We start from the raw sequence: 18,456 nt of genomic DNA on the forward strand, positions 1-18,456 counted from the left end.
TGATTGTTATTGGCAAACGTCAGCAGGGATTGAAATAATTATTTGCCCCACTATGTATGTAGTATTCAAACTCAAACCCTCTTCATATTTGGAGTTTACATTTTTATAAGCTTCGTCTATATTAAGACATTTGATTATTTATCCCAAAGTGCAATGGAACTCTTACATGAATCCCTTCACGTGCTTAAGCCCATAGAAAATGAACACACATGCACTCTTTGCCACTTTCCAGCCATAATTCCTTCCTCATGTCATATTTACCCTTTGAAGAATTCCCTAGCTTGTTTCCTCCACACCAGACTGCAGAATCAGGTTTCTGGTAGCGTGGGAATTGAGATTTCGGTAAAAAATATGTACATGTCATCTGGCCACTCTACCATGGAAGCTGGCTGGTGAAGTACTGCAGATCCTTGGAATCCTGTAATTGGGCTCCTGCATCCCTCCCAGCATTTTTGCACTCTGTATGGATCTGCAAATATTTATTCTCTAACAAATCCACTCAGTTCCTGCTCTACAAAATGTAACTGCAAACAGGCCCAGTTCAGAAATGATTCATAAGTTACTACCGAGGTGCAAATGCCAAGTTGTTTCAGAGCTATCTACCACTTCTTAACTGGTAGTCCTGTTGGTTATTATATGAGCTTCTCTTAACTTCAGACCTGGACCAAATACCAAGTTGTTCCAGAAATATATATACCACTTCTTAACTGGATATATAGTGTTTGTCAATGTGTAAGGCCTACTTTTAATATAAAACCAGATTCCACAGTATACAATCTGTTTATTTAAATATACACAGTGTGGGAAATATTCTACCACAATAAAGGGGTATTTTAAAATGCAGCCCATGAAAATACATTAATGACATCTTTTACTTACTTTTACTTAGTCTGAGGAACAGGAAGGAGTTTACTTTCCTGTTGATCTGTTAGTGAATTCTGTACAGTGGTGTGTTTTCACACTCAGCTTTCACAATCCAGCTTCTGTTTAGGATCTGCTAATATATTCTTACACTTGCACTTCTAACGAAGTTTTTTTTAGGAGGAAGGAAGACATTTCTTTACTTCTGTCCCTGTAAAAATAATGTCTTTACATCCGAAAAGACTGGTAAGTAAAACCAGTTAAATGTAGATATGTATGCGAATAATAATTGGACACTTACAGAGATCTGTACAAAATAAAAAATGACAACATAATAGAGGAACAGTCATTTTGCCATTTGTATTTGATGTTTAGCTGTTCAGTCTTAATGGATGTGTGAATCTGATTGTTAGGGTTATGACGAATATAAAAGTCAAATAGCAGTAGGATTTGAATACTATTGAACGTTCTTTTTCACAGGCAGAGGAGTCCGCTTCCCCGCGGAATTTAACCCTTTACGGGAGGAGTCCACACCTCCCCACAGAATTTAACTACCCCTGGTAGAGGAGTCTGTCCCTCCCCACGGAACTTAAAAACTGCCCTCGTTACCTGCCAGAGTCTAGAATACCCAGGATTTTGCTTAAGTAACCCCTTGTTACTCCAATTACCTCTTGTAACTTCTTTTTATGTAACCTCTTGTTACCATACCATTCATACCATTTAAATAGAAGTCAACTTACCCCGTGCCTTCTCTCACTCATAGAATTCCTTCAACCTCCAGACTTCCAGTCGACGGTCGGCCTACCAGTTTCCCAAAGGGGTCTGTTCCTGACTCCTCTTAAGGAGTCAGCCTTGGCCAAGGTTTTCCTGGTGTCCGCCCCGTCCACTGGAAATCCTTTGGTGTCTTGGAATCCGGCTCGAAGGACCAATTTAATGTTAGGGTTATGCATCGTTCCAACATTTATAAAACAGAGAGAAATGACTCGAAGCATTTGAGTTCTTTTTACTTGCAGGGAGAGCGATTAAAGACACGCATCACAACATGTCTCCAATGATTCTGCGGTCTCAATCGCTTCCTCTGACTTTATTCAGTTTGTACAGGGCGGTGCATCATCATAAAATCATACCATATGAGTTAATAATTAATAATGTCTGCGTGTAGGATTAGTTCCTTCTTCACTGTTGTTGAGGTCAAAGTCGCTGGTTTCCTGCTGGTCCTCATCTGCACGTCTTCCCTTATCTGTTTGTTGTCACTCAGGTCGCGGTCACACTGCCCTGCAAACTTATAAACCAACCTTTTTTCCTACGGCTTCTCATGCAAGTGATTAATGATTAATATAGTTGCTGTTTTCCAAAGATTAATACATGTGAGATATAAATGTAAAAGAAGTAATTGCATGATAACTGATATACTTTTTCCAACATTGATCATGTCTTTATTTCAAAGAGCCCATCTTCTTGCTCAGAAATATTTTACTTTTACCTTTGCAATGAAGTTGAAGTTCACTTTATTGTCATTTCAGCTACATGCGTGCTGGACAGTACATAGTAAAACAAAATAACGTTTTTCCGGAACCTGGTGCTACATGTAACATTTTGAACAATTCAACAAATTTACATACTGACATAAAGTGACACGTGTGACAGACAAACTGTGCTACATAATGTGCAAACAGGGTACACAAGCAGTGCAAGAGTAACCACAACAGTACAAGGACTGGTCATTAAAGAGCCATTGTTGCTCCACCCCATTTTAGCAGACTCCGCCTTGGTGTTGGAGAACAGGATTGAAATAGAAAGTTAACCTGAGAATCATAAGTTTCATTTTCGTTTCCAAATTGTCTCTGTGCCACGTTTGATCTCTGGTGTGTTGTCAACAAATTCATGTGAGTATATCCCAGTATTTTTTGTTTAGAGCACTGGCTACTCCATCAAATGCATCTTATAAAGTTTTGTTAAACCGCTGTCTCTGTCTGATATTATGTTATGCATGTGTTGTACAGAAACGCAGCATGAATTCAGCAAATCTATTTGACTTAACTCACGTCAGCAACTTTGTTCTGTTTATATTCATAATTATATGCTTATAATGGCTCTATTTCTCTTTATGTTTTATGACTGTCATGTTATGTAAAACATAATTTAACAACCTTTATTTGTTGTTTGTCATAAAACCAAAATTCCTGCATGGCTTTTGTTCTGATTAGTCATATATTTACTTGTTCAGATTGAAGATGGAACCATTCACATTCGCAAATCCTTCTGTTTCCTCCTCAACATCTTCTTCCTTCTGTTTTGGTACACCAACGCCACCTACACTGTTACCACCAAATCAATCCAACAATACACCAACTCAATCTGCAGGTACACTGTTGTGTATACATACTAAATTACAGACACACACACACACACACACACACACACACACATATGTAATTTGCATTCGCTGAGACATAATAATCTTGAATATTTTCTCCACTGTTTCAGATAACGTTGGTTTGCTTGAAACCCCATGGAGACAGGTGGACTGGTCTGAGGAGTAAGTCACTCGCACCACTGAAATAAATGAAATCGATCTTCTGATCAGACCCATAAAAATGACAGCAGCTCCTGATTCTTGTTGTTTTATTTCTGTTTTTTTTAATATTTTTGTGGAAGGGCCAGAGAAGCCCTGATGAAGTCAGTCCTCTCTCATAAGCCCACCTGTGAGTCTGTATCTGAAGGAAGAGTTCTGCTGCTGGGTCCCATTGGAGCAGGAAAGTCCAGCTTCATCAGTTCTGTCCAGTCAGTGTATTCTGGAAGGGTCATAAACTGGGCCATGGTGGGCTCTGCCTCAAACTCAAGTTTCACAAAAAAGGTAGAGAACTACTGATTGTAAGACACTGATTGTAAGACAATGTGTAAACGCTATAGAAATGTGATTAAATAAAAACTACCAGCGCTGTGCTTTTCCATAGCTGCAGGGCTTCAAAATTCATGCAAGTGAAAACCAAGATCAGAAAACAGGCCTGGTTCTGTGTGATGTAATGGGCCTGGGAGATGAAGAGACCGCTGGACTGACACTTTATGATATCCTGGCTGTCACCAAAGGCCATGCACCAGATCGCCACATGGTACGGTTCGATCTTCTATTCACAGAGATGAACTGGTTGGGATGGTCTGTTAACCAGCCTGTCACTTTACAACTAGTTCAGTCCAGACCAGCCAGTGAGATCAGAGACTCCAGGATATGTGAAGAAGCCAGCCCTCAAAGACCGAATCCACTGTGTGGCCTTTGTGGTTGATGCTTCAAAGATTTTATCTTATTCCAAGGCCATGAGCACCACCTTGCAGCAGCTGAGACAGCACTTCCATGACCTGGGTGAGATCTGTAGTTCCAGATGCGTCGACTCACACTTTCAACAGAAACCACAAACACTAATCACAGATCATGCGTCAGTGTGGACAGTATTGGCCTAAGCTCATAGTGCACATTGACTTTCCACAGGTGTCCACCAGGTTGCACTGCTTACTCACGTGGATGAGGTCTGCATGCAGACAGCCCTTGATGCATCCCAGGTGTACCACAGCAAGGCCGTGCAACAAGCGGTAAATCCAGAATCAGATAATCGTGAGAGCGAAGTAACATTCACATGTTATGAATTCTAAACATTTCCACTGTCTTTATCCCTGCCTGCAGATGGCTAGAGCCAGTTCTCTCCTCGGCATGCCCCCCTCTTACATAATGCCAGTAAAGAACTATTCCAAAGATCTGGAGCTGGATGGACACACAAGCACGCTGCTGCTAAAGGCAGTCGATCACATCTTGCAGTATGTGGATCTGTACTTCAAAGACAACAAAGAGCCCGTGTATATGTAATTTTGCATTATATTTTCAGACATAATTCAGTATATAGCATTAAGAGGCTAAAACCTAAACAGTCTAGTTTTTAAAATGTGGATCATGAGGACTGCTTTCATTTTTCTTGAATGGTGTTGAATTTTAAAACACTTTTGAATGAGGATTTGTAATGGGAAGGCTTACCAGTTTTTCATTTGTTTTGAATACTGATATGTTTATTTAAAAAATCACATAATTTTCTGGTATGCACGATCTTTTTCTGTGTGACTAGAATAAAATGTTTTTGCTTTAATTGCCAATAAATCTGAGTCATATAACAGGCAAAGCCTTGAGAGTGTGTAGATTGTAATAAAGGTAATGACCTCACAGATGTGCAAAAATTACACAAAATTTAAGACTAGTTTTCTATATTACAATTCCAGAATGAACTATATGTTAAAGGTAGTTATGGTAAATAATTAACCATTATTATGCTTTGACTAGAGTATTTAAAAAGCATTTAAAGTATTGGTTCAATTAAAAAAAATATATATGCATACAAATATTAGTTAGAAATTTAGTAAACAACGGCAACATTCACATTCAAATTGTTAAAAGTCGTAAACTATATGTAAATGCACAACTCCTTAGTTTTTATTACAATGCATTATGGGATGAAAAGTTTTTTTTAACTCTTGCCCCCAGTTGTCTTCAGCCCCTTCTAGCGCTCGTCAAAACTCCACTTCCCACAATTCCCCACGTTTCCTGGTATCTTGGCTCATTTTTACGGCTACATGGGGACTATGCTAACGCTGACAGGGGCAGCCGCCGCCAAAATACAGTTTTTTAAAAAGCGAACAAAGTGACATGTTCGGCTCGGAAGGGCATTGATGCCACTCGATTACGGCTCTGTCGGGGCTGTTGGCCGAGCCGGAGCGAGCCTCCCAGGGCCGGGCTGCTGATCGGGTAGGCTTCGGCTCGTCACCGCGCTGCAGTATGCCACAGTAGCCGAATGCGGGAGCCGCGGCGCGGCCGCCCAGTTGGAGTCTCGCCGGCCCGCAGCCCGCGTTACGCGTCTGCTCTGGCTCTAACGTACCTATGCAAACGGGGAGTCTCCCTTTCGAGAGCTAGTCGGCGGATGTTAACCGCGGGACGGGGAGAAAAAGAATCAATCCAGCTGCCGACAGCGGTGGCGGCGCGACATTGGCTCTGCGGTGAAACAGGTGAGGTGACAAACTCCTGTCGCGTCATATCTCGCATAGCGATCATGTGCAGAGGACTCAGCCCAGGCCGGTGGCAGCTAATCTTACCCACGAATGGTCGGTGTGTGTGGAGGATTTGATGGAATTAGGACACTGATCCGCCAAATCACTCCGCGTTGCATTGCATTCATAAGCAGATGCTTTCATCTGAAGCGACTTACAGGCGACGAGTGACACTCAAGCTGCTGGATAATATGAGACATGAAAGTTTGCACTAAAGGACCGTGCATGGCAATAATGGGGATGGGAGCGATTCTTGCCGTTGATGCACTGAGTTAGATAAGGTAGACCAAATATCTAAATAGGAATATGTTTCTTTCTATGTTTTCTTTAGTGAAGCATTATCACTGAAGCATTATCCGTTGCCTGGCAACTTTCTATGCAATATATTATTGAATGCTTTAACATGTGTGTATGTATTTATAGCAGAAAAAAATGTTGGAACTGCATTTTGTTTATAGAAAATGATATATATATATATATGTGTGTGTGTGTGTGTGTGTGTGTGTGTGTGTGTATATATATATATGTATGTATGTATGTATGTATGTATGTGGGGCAGTGGTGGCCTTGCGGTTAAGGAAGCAGCCCCGTAATCAGAAGGTTGCCAGTTTGAATCCCTGAGCACAGCACCGTCCCCACACACTGCTTCCTGGGTGCCTGTCATGGCTGCCCCCTGCTCACTCAGGGTGATGGGTGAGGGTGGTAGTAGCCTAGTGGGTAACACACTCGCCTATGAACCAAAAGACCCAGGTTCAAATCCTGCTTACTATGTGTCAAGACACTTAACCTCGAGTGTCTCCAGGGGGGGGACTGTCCCTGTAACTACTGATTGTAAGTCGCTCTGGATAAGGCTGTCTGATAAATGCTGTAAATGTAATGGTTAAATGCAGAGGACACATTTCGTTGTGTCACTGTGTGCAGTGTTTCACAATGACAATCACTTCACTTTCATATACATATAATGGGATTGTACATTAGGTCTCTTTATTTGATGGTAGTCATTATTAAGGACACTTTATTGATATTTTCTACATATTTCTGTCTCACAGCTTTAACAAGAGTTGTAGAAAGACCGTCCCCATGGAGCGTGCAGGAAGCATTCAGCTCGACATCCCGGACTTCAGCAACTCCGTCCTGTCCCACCTGAACCAGCTGCGCATGCAGGGCCGCCTGTGCGACATCGTGGTCAACGTGCAGGGCCAGAGCTTCCGGGCGCACAAAGTGGTGCTGGCCGCCAGCTCCCCGTACTTCAGGGACCACATGTCACTCAGCGAGATGAGCACGGTGTCCATCTCGGTGATCAGAAACCCGTCGGTGTTCGAGCAGCTCCTCTCCTTCTGCTACACGGGCCGCCTGTGCCTGCAGCTGGCCGACATCATCAGCTACCTGACGGCCGCCAGCTTCCTGCAGATGCAGCACATCATCGACCGCTGCACTCAGATCCTGGAGGGCATTCACTTCAAGATCAGCCTGGCTGACGTGGACGAGGAGCTGGGCGGCAGCCATGCTCACAGAGGGGCCGGCCGAACCCTGGAGCCGGGGCGCGGGGCCGGAGGGTCTGGCGGCGGCCGCTCCCTCTCTCCCAGACACAGCACGCCCAGGGTCGCCGGTCCACGTGGTGGTGGTAGCAGCGGGTGTGGCGGAGGAGGAGGATCAATGGACATCCGTGATGTGAGAGAGGTGCGAGAGGTCAGCCCGCCTGGAGATTCCATGAGCCCCCAAATCGTGGAGAACAGCGGACTGGGCTCTGAAAGCGCAGGAGGTGTCAGCAGCGTCGGGGGCAAAGAGCCCATCCTGCGCATCAACCGGGCGGGTCAGTGGTATGTGGAAACGGGGCCGGAGATGGAGAGGGGTGGTGGAGAGGAGACGGTTAGGGTGGTGGACAATCTGCGAATCAAGACCGAATGTGTGGACGAATGGGCGGGGGCGGAGACACAGGCCTCCGCTGAGGAAGGCAGCGGCAACGAGGAGGGCACGCCCATGATGATAGACACCACGGGACGTAGCACCGTGCTGCAGGAGGGCTTCGTCTCCGGGGCCAAGAGCTCCCAACCGTCCAGCAGCTTCAGCGAGACTGAGAGGTGATGCTGTAGATGAATTACGAAATTATCAGTTTGAAAAAGTATTTGTCCCCTTCCTGGTTTCTTTTTTCCCCCCAGGTTTTGTCACACTTAAATGTTTCAGATCAATCAAACCAATTTAAATATCCATCAAATACAACACAAGTAAACACAAAATGTGGTACAGTGAATGATTTTATTATTAAGAAAGAAAAATAAAATCCAAATCGGCATGGCCCTTTGTGACAAACCTGATAACCTTATTAGCCACAAGTGCATCAAGCGTTTGTGATAACTTGCAATGAGTCTTTTACGGCGCTGTGAAGTAATTTTGGACCCCTCACCTTGGCAGAATTTTTGTATTTTAGCCGCGTTGGGGGGCAGTGGTAACCAAGCGGGTAAGGAAACAAACCCATAATAGGACGGTTGCCGGTTTGAATCCCGAACTGTCAAGGTGCCACTTTTCTTCGTTTGTGGATAACGACTCACACTTAAAAATACATTTGGTGTTTAATTGTGTTGTGCTTCACTAATAAGCTTTTTTTTTTTTTTTATAATCTGAAAAATTAAATGTCACTAACATTGAAAAAAGTAAGAAATTGGAGAGGGGGGCATACAGTAGGACAGTCCCCCTTGAGCTACTCAGGCTTAAGTGTCCTTGCTCAGGGACACACTGGTAGAAAGTTGGGTTTGAACCTGTCACTTTTTGATGTCACAGGTTCCATATTCAACCATATTACCATATTCTAGTAGGTGTGTATTGGCAAGGATCTCACGATACCATACGTATCACAATACGATTATATAATGATGTATTGTGATACTGTACATATTGTGATTTCAATTACAAAGAACTTTATTTGTCCCCAAGGGGCAATTTAGAAGTCACGTATAACACTTGTTACAGTAGACACAAAATATGACACACAATAAAAATTTTCCTTGTAGGAAAATTCTACTGTAAATGCTACAGGATATTCTACAGTTCACTGAAAATGTGAAAACAGAGCTGAAATACAAGGTGCTGTGATTGGTCTGCCATGTTTTACGATTTTAGTCTGCATGAAATGCCAGGCAGTAATTAAAAGTACCCATCTGTACAGCGCCACCTACAGGAGCTGACTCAGCTCTGCTGACCTCACAAAACGTTCAACAGCACCACCCAGTGGACTAAATCTGAATACATAGATATTGATATTTGATATTGTCCCTGAATCAATAGAATATCACCACATAAAATATAGCGATATATTGCTGTATCGATACTTTCTAACACCCATAACGTATTCTATTTAATGTTTAAAAAAAATGATTCATGTAATTTGTAAGACTGTTTTGAATCAAGATTTTGATATGTTCTTTGGTGTTTTTTTGCGGCTCAGGTTCAGCCCAACAGGTAGTGTAGTGGTCCTGGCGGAGAGACAGAGAGCCAAAAGTGAGTCTCCAGGGAGAGTCAGTGACCAGAGACACCCCACATCACAGGTGAGCTCCCAGCACAGCATCATATGACTACGTGTCATGACGCTTCCACTGGTGACATGCTATTGATACACTGGTGTCTTGTTTCGATGCATAAATGTTATCTTAAAACCAGAAAAAAAAATGTATACACTACAGTTTCAAAAAAAGCATTTCATGATGGTATCCTTGAGTACTGCAAAGTATCACAGAATTGCAAATATTTTATGGACAACATATCAATATTTTATTAGATTGAGGAGTCTGTGATTATACAATCTCAATTGATGATCGAGATAAAATTCAGCTCGATCTCAGTCATCAGCTTTGGGCTGAAAATAGCATAAATTAGCATATATTGTGTGTACGTTTGCATTACTTTTAAATGGAGACATGCAGCTGCCAGACATCTCAGGTCTCCTGTAAGTTTCTGGAGTCTCCTGCATATTGATAGCGGCACCCTGATGCATGCAAAGTGAATAAAATATCCCAAAAGAGCATCCTTATTGGCTTATTTTGCTAAGTAATCCAATCAGGTTATATTGTGGGCAGACGTTTATTTAGCATCTCAAGGACTGACGTTATGATAACTTTTAAAACTGTTAACTGTTATCGCCAGAGTGAAAGTGCCCCAAAATATTGAGGTAAAAAACACATTTCACCCCAGACAACAGGTATGGATGTCTGGGCTGCTGAGGTGCTGAAAATGGCTGAAAATGGAGTCGTGGAGTGCAGCGTTAATTGAGGTTTAATATGTTAATAAATTGTTTATTATCACTGGTGTCTTTTTTTTTTTTATTTTTTTTTATTATCTTATCTTATGGTGATGGACCGTGAGTGTGCGAATGAGCGAGTGGCTTTTGATCAACCCTGACACAGGAAGCCTTGTGTGGCACAGTAAATACTAACATGCAAAGTACTCAGAAAATCCTAATTATGACATTCTGTAACACAACACACTGCATATGCTACTAGCGCTACCAACACAAAATGTTGTGATAAAACATCAAGTATCTTGTTTTTTGTCTCCCCAGGGAGAGGAGCAGGCCATGTTCGATGTCGGAGGGTACGAGGAGTACCTGCGAGAACAGGTAGGTGACCGCTGGTTCCGCTACAACCCGCGACTCACGTGCATCTACTGCTGCAAGTCCTTCAACCAGAAGGGCAGCCTGGATCGCCACATGCGCCTGCACATGGGCATCACGCCCTTTGTGTGCCGCATCTGCGGGAAGAAGTACACGCGCAAGGACCAGCTGGAGTACCACATCCGCAAACACACGGGTAACAAGCCGTTCCACTGCCACGTGTGCGGCAAGAGCTTCCCCTTCCAGGCCATCCTCAACCAGCACTTCCGCAAGAACCACCCGGGCTGCGCCCCGCAGGAGGTGTCACACAGCGCCTCGCCCGAGACCACCACCGTCACCTCACGGGGGGGCCAGAATGAGGATGGATCTCCCAGTCAGGAGGAGGCGGAGGGGAATGGAGCCGGTGGAGGGTCTTCCTTTGGAGACGGCGTCCAACCTTCGGTGTCCACCACGGGCCCTGACTAATCAGTGGAGGGGAAGAGAGGTGGAGCGTGGGGCGGGGCCCTCCCTCCCCCGCTCCTCCACCCCTGTTCATCACCATGGAGGGTGGTTTAACCCAGAAGACAAGGGGACTGTTGCACACATTTAGCAAACATGACTAGGTGTGAACCAATTTCAAAGCTGCTTTATTTGACAAAAGGATTTAGGGGGAGGGGCTTAAAGAGAAAAAAAGGGAGGATCCGCCAATTTGCGGCCAACTGCAAACCACACTCCAACAACCTCACATGCCACTGGATGCAGTATTTTTGCCTTTCTTGTCTTTTTTTTTTTTTTAATATATATATATATATATATATATATATATATATATATATATATATATATATATATATATATATATATATATATATATATATATATATATATATATATATATATTTCTTCTTTTACAATTTTTACAGTTATTTACGATGAAGAAGTAACATTCAGGAAGTTTAAATCCATCAGAGTAGTTAAAATTGCCAAAACAGTTTTTGTGCCAGACGTTGAAATTAGATGTTGCGAGGAAGACATTTCTTAATTTTATGTTATTATTATTTTCATTCTTTTTCTTTTTTTTCTTTTCTTTTTTTTATAAAATCAACCTCGAGACAATCTTGCTTGATGGAGCTGGGGTACAGTACTCACCCCCCCCTGCACACTCACTCACAGTTCACACACGGGTTCTGTCTTTTCCAGCCTCTCAGGTCTGATAAGGCAGCAGATTTTAGCATTAAGTGCCAACACGGCTTCCTTTTTTATACCAGAACATACTTCTGCATTCAGAGCGAGGAAAGAAATAAAAAAACAAATCACTTGCATCACTTCATATCATACTACTACAGTTGCAGGAAAAAAAAGACTGCATGATGCATCGTTTTCTCCCGTCTGTAAGGCCTTTTGACATTTCCATATTCACAAACCAGCTGCTGAATGTTTATGTCTACAGTAATATAGAACACAGGAAAGTCCTCAGCCTCAGATAAGCTACAGAACAGCTCAGTTACCTCTCACACATCACTACGCAATACAGATCTGTCGCAAGCAGATTGATGGATGCACTCAGAGTTTTTATTTCATTGAGTTGTTTTTTTTCCCCCGCCATTCTTATCTACTTTTTGTGAACTACCTTTTTAGAAGTGATCAGTTTAAGATGGGTGTCAGCACCGCGTACTTTCGGGGTGACACTGAAACAGGTTCCAGGAGATGCTTGTCAAGGACTAATGGAGGTGATATGGAAGTTTACCAAAAACATGGACTAGCAACCACCATCTTAGTGCAGAAAGTAGCAGGGATGGGTGAGAGCTCAGCCCCCCGTGTCACGATGGCAGAGCAAAGGCGCTGTGCCTGTCTGGCAAATGGCTGCCAATAAGCTGATGGGCCAGTCCCTGTCTGGGACTCGGTGTAAAGACTATAAATCAATAATTAGATGCTGCTGGCAACCAAAGGAAGCGTTACTGAATCGTAAAGAAAATGAAAATGTATTCCTCTCAAGCTTAAAAGAGGAAGCACTTAAATAGGGTAGGTTATGGGCAGATTTATAATAATAAGCTTATGTATAACACACAGTATGCATATTTAAGCAAATTGGTATTTGTACAACAATGGAAGGGCAGCATCCAAAAAATATGGCAGAGCAGTATATAGGGTGTTTATGAATAGTCTTTTATATTGAGCTGTGAATCACACAAAGGTGTGACTTTTGTTTGTTGTTGTTATACACACACACACACACACACACAGACAGGTGAAAAAACAGCTACTGATATTTTCAGGATTTTCTCCCGTTGTTTCATATGGGTCAGAACATTGTCATTAAAACACACGCACCTCAATACACCTCCAAGGTTAACAGGTCAGAATTCAGGAATTCCGCACTTACTGTCTTTTTATATGTTTGTTGCTTTCTCGTTTCAGTTTTTGTTCTTTTCTTAATGTTTCAGTTAGCTATATTTAAAATCATTTTAAAGGAAAAAAAACATTGGTGATCAGTAGTGACAAAGCTTCATGGAACAATGTTTTTAACCTTAAGCATGTTGAGTACTTATTTTGCCTGAAAAGTTCTAAAGATGATTTTGTTATCCAGATTGCCAATACCCACCTAAAACCGCGTAGAACTATTTGGGGTATTGGCACAGGCCATACACCACAACTTGTATCCAAAAAAATTCTGGGAACTGTGTGAATGTGAGGGATCATTCCATTTACTGTATAGCACACCCGAACCACAATAACCAACGTTTAGGGCTAAGAAATATCTGCATATCTTTTATCTTCTGTTTGGATGGCCAGATCTGAACAAGCGTTTATCTTTCTGCCTTTCTTTGTTTCTTTTCTGTTGTCATTGTATTTTAAAGCTTTAATCTACTATATAGAGAAAAATTTATTAATGCCATGTAAATAAGAATATTTAAACATTGTTATGTCAGTTACACCTTCCACAGGTTGCGTTGCTTGATGAAGCTCCGGTCAGAATTTGACGCACCCTGTCGTTACGTTGTAGTTCCTGTACCTCCGCACTGCGGGAGATGTACTGTACAGTTCCGTCTGTCCATACGCACGGCCGTGCTCTAAACTCAGCGGAAAAGTCACACATCCTGAGTGTCATACGAACCAATCAGAAGCCACAGCTTCCTACCGGAACTTGATTTGCCTGGTGTTTACTTCTTGGGTCAAATATTTTAAGGTGTAAGCAGAGTTGCCTACGTTTGCGGCACAGCACGGCAAAATGGGATGGAAGAGATTTTTTAATTTTCTTGTAGAAGCAATATGACCCGGGATTTTTTCATGTCTGTCAGTCACTGGTTCTCTTTTGCCAGAGAACTTTTTTCACACGTTCTGCTACAATGTTGTCTATGTGATCGAAAACTTGTTTCTAATAGTTCTAATTGTTCAGATTGATTTAAATCTAAAGGCCCAAAATTTGAATAAATGGCTCAAAGGACTTGGAGCAGAATATATATTTGATTTGTAATTAAGAAAATGAACATGCTACACAATGTTTAGTCAAGATTCAAGTTTATTATATTATCTTCAAGTTTATTATATTAATCTCAAGAATATAGTCCCTCGATGTTGAGAATTTCAACTTGTCTCATTGAAAAAGGTACAAACACAGCTGTGATTTTATTATTATTGTTATATTTTTTAATAATGTGAATTGCCTTTTCACAACCACTATAATATTTCTTCACTAGTTGGTAATGCCATTGTCAAGTCCATTCTCCTAAAAGGAAATAAAGCACTTTAAGTGTTACTGTGAAGGAATTGTCGTTCTGTTCTATATAATGCCCAGATTGTGTAATGATGCTCAATCCAAAATTTTGAGTATGGAAAAAAAATAATAATAAAAAAACATTTTATCCTCTTGCTGTGATTTCATGCTTATGTAAATTTCACTGTGCTTTTCCCCCATACATGATAGTGTTATATAGTTATAGTATAGTTTTGGCACACTTTGATATCAGCAGTAGTACCAATATGTTACCTTTAAATGTTTTTTTTTTTTTTTTATGACATATTACAGCTAGTGGTATTAAACTAAACTTAAAAAAAGCACTGTGAAATCGAGCCAACCTATTCTTACGAAATTAAATAGTCCCATTTCTGTTTTTCTGCTAGCAGAACCAACGTTATGAGGCAGGGCGACATTATTGATGTGTTTTTTTCTGGGTATGTTTTACCTCCACAACTAGTGGTTTCTATGGGAACACTGACATGCTTGCTAGACAGGCTACCGTCACTTCTTGGTGGTACAGGGGTTGGCCACTCGTCCCGTGAATATGATGGTGTTGAGCGTGGCCTCTCGGATCAGCAGCAGGAACGGTCTGTTTGCTATGAAGTTCTCGCGGTTGAAGTTGATGGAGCGGCCGATGGCCACCACCGCAGTGGATGCTGCTGCTTCACTGCCCTCTTCGTTCACCTTCAGAAGAATGGTGCAGAATATTATAACTAAACACTAGCTTTAAAGAAATCAATCCAATTCTATCCAAATGCATGACGTACAAGGTCGACTAAATAATGGTTATTAAATGTAGAAATCTGTACCTCCAGGAATGCTTTGTGGTAGGCGTTTGATACATACAAAGTGTCTGAGCCATCTTCAAGGATGCCTGAAAAGTATTAATGTTCTTGTATGTACTACATGACCACAATGTTAATTAAATACTTAATGCCTGTCTATTTTTATTTGAATATCTTCATTTGAATATATTCATTACATGTATGTATATATATTCATTCTATGATCTATTTTTAAAAAGTATTTAATGTACCAGGTAGACTAGCATGCTGGGCAGAAAAGAGGTGCTGAAGTCCCATGGCCTCCAGGTTACTCTTCAGACTGAAGCTGTCTTCAATGCGGAACCGAGGAATCTGCACTGATACTCGGACTTCCTTCATTTTTTCTAGCCACCCAGTCAGTTTACTAAGGTTGAGATTTTTTTCCACCTGAAACAGGCAGATGTTGTTGTCGTCATGCAGTTATTAATGACCTCTACCCAGTACTGATGCCACAGTACATAAATTGTCATGCAATTAAGTGGCATGCACACAGTGTCCAGTATGTCAAACATATGGAAAGTTCCAGAAATTTGTTGCAATTAAGTTAAATCAGTGAGCTATTTTAAACAAAAACGTCCTACCTCCGTCAAGGTCACCTCACCCATTGGAAGGATCAGTGCCATTGTGATGTCATCGCCCTTGTAAGGCATCTCCAGCACTTTAACATTATCAGCAGGGAACCTGCCAAATCGGAACTTGGTCTCCTGGTACATCAAGGACACTGGACATGTGGTGGAGTCAGTGAGATGGAAGTCACTGGTCCTTACATCATCACTATCAAATTTACTTTTCCACTGGCCCTGCATTGTGAAAGAAAAAAACTTCACCCGGAAGAAATAATCTATTCTAATTCCTATTTACATGGGAACATAAAGACCAGAGCCACAAAAGTACCCTACCTTAAAATAGATGGTGTTGACCAAAACCAGTACAGCACTGGGGTCAATGGAATTTTCTGGTAAAGTGTCTTTGATCAAGTTCTTGGTCTTGTTTGCAATCCACTCATTAATAATCAAGCGTGAAGGTTCTGGCTTCTCCTGGGAAAAAAAATACTCATGCTGAAGAAGGTGAAGAGCTCAATTCCTGGCCTCGTTTCTCTTTAACCTAGATGGTACCTTGAAGTTGAGCGGCATCAATTTGGCCCCATAGACGTGCTCGCTTATGTTCTGGTAAGTTTCACTGAAACTCAGAGACTTCTCCCCGAAGAGGCGGTTGGCCGAGACCAATTCTGTGGACTTGTCCTTCTTCCTGAACAGCCGGCAGTTCAGCTTGGCGAAGAAGAAGTGAATCTGGTCTGATGTCTTCTCCTTCACCGTGTCAAATTCGAACACCTGCAAAAACAACCAGCCATTCAGTTACTTCGTGCAGCGGGGTCCTTCGGCCCAGAACCCTGCAGCCCGGGAAGCCTTACCTTCATCAGCTGCTCCAGGGTGGTGTTGCAGGCCCCAAGTTTTGTCATGGCAAAAGCCGTGGAGATGCTGATGGGTGACATGAAGATGTTGTCACCAGCTGTCTTGTCCTTGGCAAGCTGCTTGAAGAGAGACAGGGCAAATCTGCTGTTGGCCTTGGACAGCTCCCACACCCGGGAGTTGGTGGCGCCGGGGATTTTCTCCGCCTCCGCTGCCGGCGCGGCGTCCTGCACTTTAGGGTTGCGGTAAACACAGTGGGGTTGCAGGGGAAAGTCTTTGGGCTTGGCACTGCAGACGTCCACGCTGGCCTGGACGTCCCAGAGAAGGGGTAGCAGCAAGAGGGTCCGCAAATACACCAAACGCTCCATCCTGCAACTGTGAGCAGCACCCTTCAGTGTCTGTATAAGTCTCTATACGCTTTAAAACACGTGTTTATACACTTTATATATTTCCTCACGCCATTCAATCATTGATCATGCACCTAGATCAGTATTTATAAAGCAAAAACAAATAAGCTGACTGACCCTGGCAGCCACCTTCAGCTAAATTGTCAATAGAGTTTTTGTCAAGAACTAGCAACGCATTTTGTTGGTTTGTGTTAATTCTACATTAGATTCAGCCCACAGATTCACTGTGTCTCAGCATTCCCTAGCCATAGATATTTATGATGCATTGATTTATCACGTGTGTGTGGTTGATCTAAAACCAGTTTTACATTTACAGCATTTACCAGAAGACCTTATCCAGAGTGACTTCCAATCACTAGTTACAGAGGCAGTCCCCTGCATGCAGACAGGAAACCATAAAATCTGGCAACGCTACTTAATCCATTTCATAATGATGTTTAATACGCCGATTTTTATTAGATTATATTTTACAAATCGAATTTGTAAAAATCAACCCACTTATTTTTTGCACAAACTATTCAGTGAATCCTCTTATGAACCTCAAACGACTGCCTCAAGCATCTTTTCCACAGAATTATCAAAAGGATTAAACGAGTTGTCTGTAGTCCTAGTAAATCAAATCACGGTACCTGTGTCGGCCTTTACTCCCGGTGAAATTTGGCCAACAAGCGCTGACGTTAAAGCCTTAAAGTCAAGAGATGAGTGTGGAGCCAGTGACTGACTGGTGGGGGTCAGTGCCCTGCAGTGCACTGTGGGAGAATTTACTTAGCGCAACCTTTGAGCTATTGATCCTTCCAGTGGAAACAACTCAAAATTGTGACATGTTGCTGTTCAAGAAACGACTGGAATCTTCATGGCTTTAAACAAATGGCAAGTTATGAGAGAAGCAGGAACCGCTTCCCTAATTCTGAAACTTAAGGGCAGTTCAAGTGTGGAGAGTGTGTGTGACAATGACAGGGAGAGGGACAGAATGTGTAGTGATGGGGACAGGGACATTCCCCATGGAGACACTCAGGATAAAGCGTCTTGCTCAGGGACACAGTAAGTGGGATGTGAACCTGTGACTTTGTGTGTTACCCACTAGGCTACTACTAATAAATGTGTGTGTGTATGTCTATATATATATACACACACACATATATACACACCATGGAGAAAATAATTATTCTGTAAGTTTGTCCATAAACAAAACAATGAACAGTCTCTAATTTTGATAAGTATCTAACCATCCCAGAACTACCTGGGAGGAACTGGTCAATGATCTCATGTAGGCTTAGACCATAGTCACCAACAAGACAGTTGGTGACACACTATGCCACAAAGGACTGAAATCCCGCAGCCCTCAAGTTCCTCCTTACAGTTGTTTTTTTGTGGCCTGTCTTTCATTTTAGTTTTAGTCTTTATGTCAAGCTTCCATACTCAGTCTAGTCAGGTTTCAGTCTGAGGATTTTAGTCAGAATCATCCATTACTATTTTAGTCTAGTTTTAGTCAACGAAAACTGTATCCAGTATTTTTTTGTAATGCAATTCTATTTAACTCAGTCAGTAT

General features: G+C 42.1%; 3 protein-coding genes across 3 annotated transcripts; 2 read left to right on the top strand and 1 right to left on the bottom strand.

The window, feature by feature from the left end:
- Nucleotides 1-2,696: 2,696 nt before the first annotated feature.
- On the top strand, nt 2,697-5,018 carry ifi44g (interferon induced protein 44g). The gene is made up of 8 exons (XM_029001520.1): nt 2,697-2,747; nt 3,089-3,225; nt 3,349-3,400; nt 3,520-3,718; nt 3,819-3,974; nt 4,051-4,222; nt 4,349-4,449; nt 4,541-5,018. The coding sequence occupies exons 2-8, from the start codon at nt 3,096-3,098 to the stop codon at nt 4,718-4,720; spliced, it is 990 nt and encodes a 329-aa protein (XP_028857353.1). The 5' UTR covers nt 2,697-2,747; nt 3,089-3,095; the 3' UTR covers nt 4,721-5,018.
- Nucleotides 5,019-5,447: 429 nt separating this feature from the next.
- On the top strand, nt 5,448-11,275 carry zbtb37 (zinc finger and BTB domain containing 37). The gene is made up of 4 exons (XM_029001100.1): nt 5,448-5,904; nt 6,996-8,027; nt 9,389-9,488; nt 10,499-11,275. The coding sequence occupies exons 2-4, from the start codon at nt 7,027-7,029 to the stop codon at nt 11,012-11,014; spliced, it is 1,617 nt and encodes a 538-aa protein (XP_028856933.1). The 5' UTR covers nt 5,448-5,904; nt 6,996-7,026; the 3' UTR covers nt 11,015-11,275.
- Nucleotides 11,276-14,721: 3,446 nt separating this feature from the next.
- On the bottom strand, nt 14,722-16,868 carry serpinc1 (serpin peptidase inhibitor, clade C (antithrombin), member 1). Its single transcript, XM_029000685.1, has 7 exons — nt 16,503-16,868; nt 16,207-16,422; nt 15,991-16,128; nt 15,673-15,891; nt 15,304-15,478; nt 15,077-15,141; nt 14,722-14,951 (listed from the first exon to the last, which is right to left on the bottom strand). The coding sequence occupies exons 1-7, from the start codon at nt 16,866-16,868 to the stop codon at nt 14,769-14,771; spliced, it is 1,362 nt and encodes a 453-aa protein (XP_028856518.1). The 3' UTR covers nt 14,722-14,768.
- Between the last annotated feature and the right edge of the window lie 1,588 nt (nt 16,869-18,456).

The sequence above is a fragment of the Denticeps clupeoides genome, chromosome 13 (assembly GCF_900700375.1).
Source record: "Denticeps clupeoides chromosome 13, fDenClu1.1, whole genome shotgun sequence".
Taxonomy (NCBI): Eukaryota; Metazoa; Chordata; class Actinopteri; order Clupeiformes; family Denticipitidae; genus Denticeps; species Denticeps clupeoides.

What these genes read in the sequence shown, in the direction of transcription:
- ifi44g (XM_029001520.1), top strand. Translation starts at nt 3,096, where the DNA reads ATGGAACCATTCACATTCGCAAATCCTTCTGTTTCCTCCTCAACATCT. An exon ending in ACTCAAGTTTCACAAAAAAG is followed by an intron (nt 3,719 to 3,818) that starts GTAGAGAACTAC and finishes GCTTTTCCATAG; the next exon opens with CTGCAGGGCTTCAAAATTCA. An exon ending in ATGCACCAGATCGCCACATG is followed by an intron (nt 3,975 to 4,050) that starts GTACGGTTCGAT and finishes CTTTACAACTAG; the next exon opens with TTCAGTCCAGACCAGCCAGT.
- zbtb37 (XM_029001100.1), top strand. Translation starts at nt 7,027, where the DNA reads ATGGAGCGTGCAGGAAGCATTCAGCTCGACATCCCGGACTTCAGCAAC. An exon ending in AGCTTCAGCGAGACTGAGAG is followed by an intron (nt 8,028 to 9,388) that starts GTGATGCTGTAG and finishes TTTGCGGCTCAG; the next exon opens with GTTCAGCCCAACAGGTAGTG. An exon ending in AGAGACACCCCACATCACAG is followed by an intron (nt 9,489 to 10,498) that starts GTGAGCTCCCAG and finishes TTGTCTCCCCAG; the next exon opens with GGAGAGGAGCAGGCCATGTT.
- serpinc1 (XM_029000685.1), bottom strand. Translation starts at nt 16,868, where the DNA reads ATGGAGCGTTTGGTGTATTTGCGGACCCTCTTGCTGCTACCCCTTCTC. An exon ending in TGATGCCGCTCAACTTCAAG is followed by an intron (nt 16,129 to 16,206) that starts GTACCATCTAGG and finishes TTTTTTTCCCAG; the next exon opens with GAGAAGCCAGAACCTTCACG. An exon ending in ACCACAAAGCATTCCTGGAG is followed by an intron (nt 14,952 to 15,076) that starts GTACAGATTTCT and finishes ATTCTTCTGAAG; the next exon opens with GTGAACGAAGAGGGCAGTGA.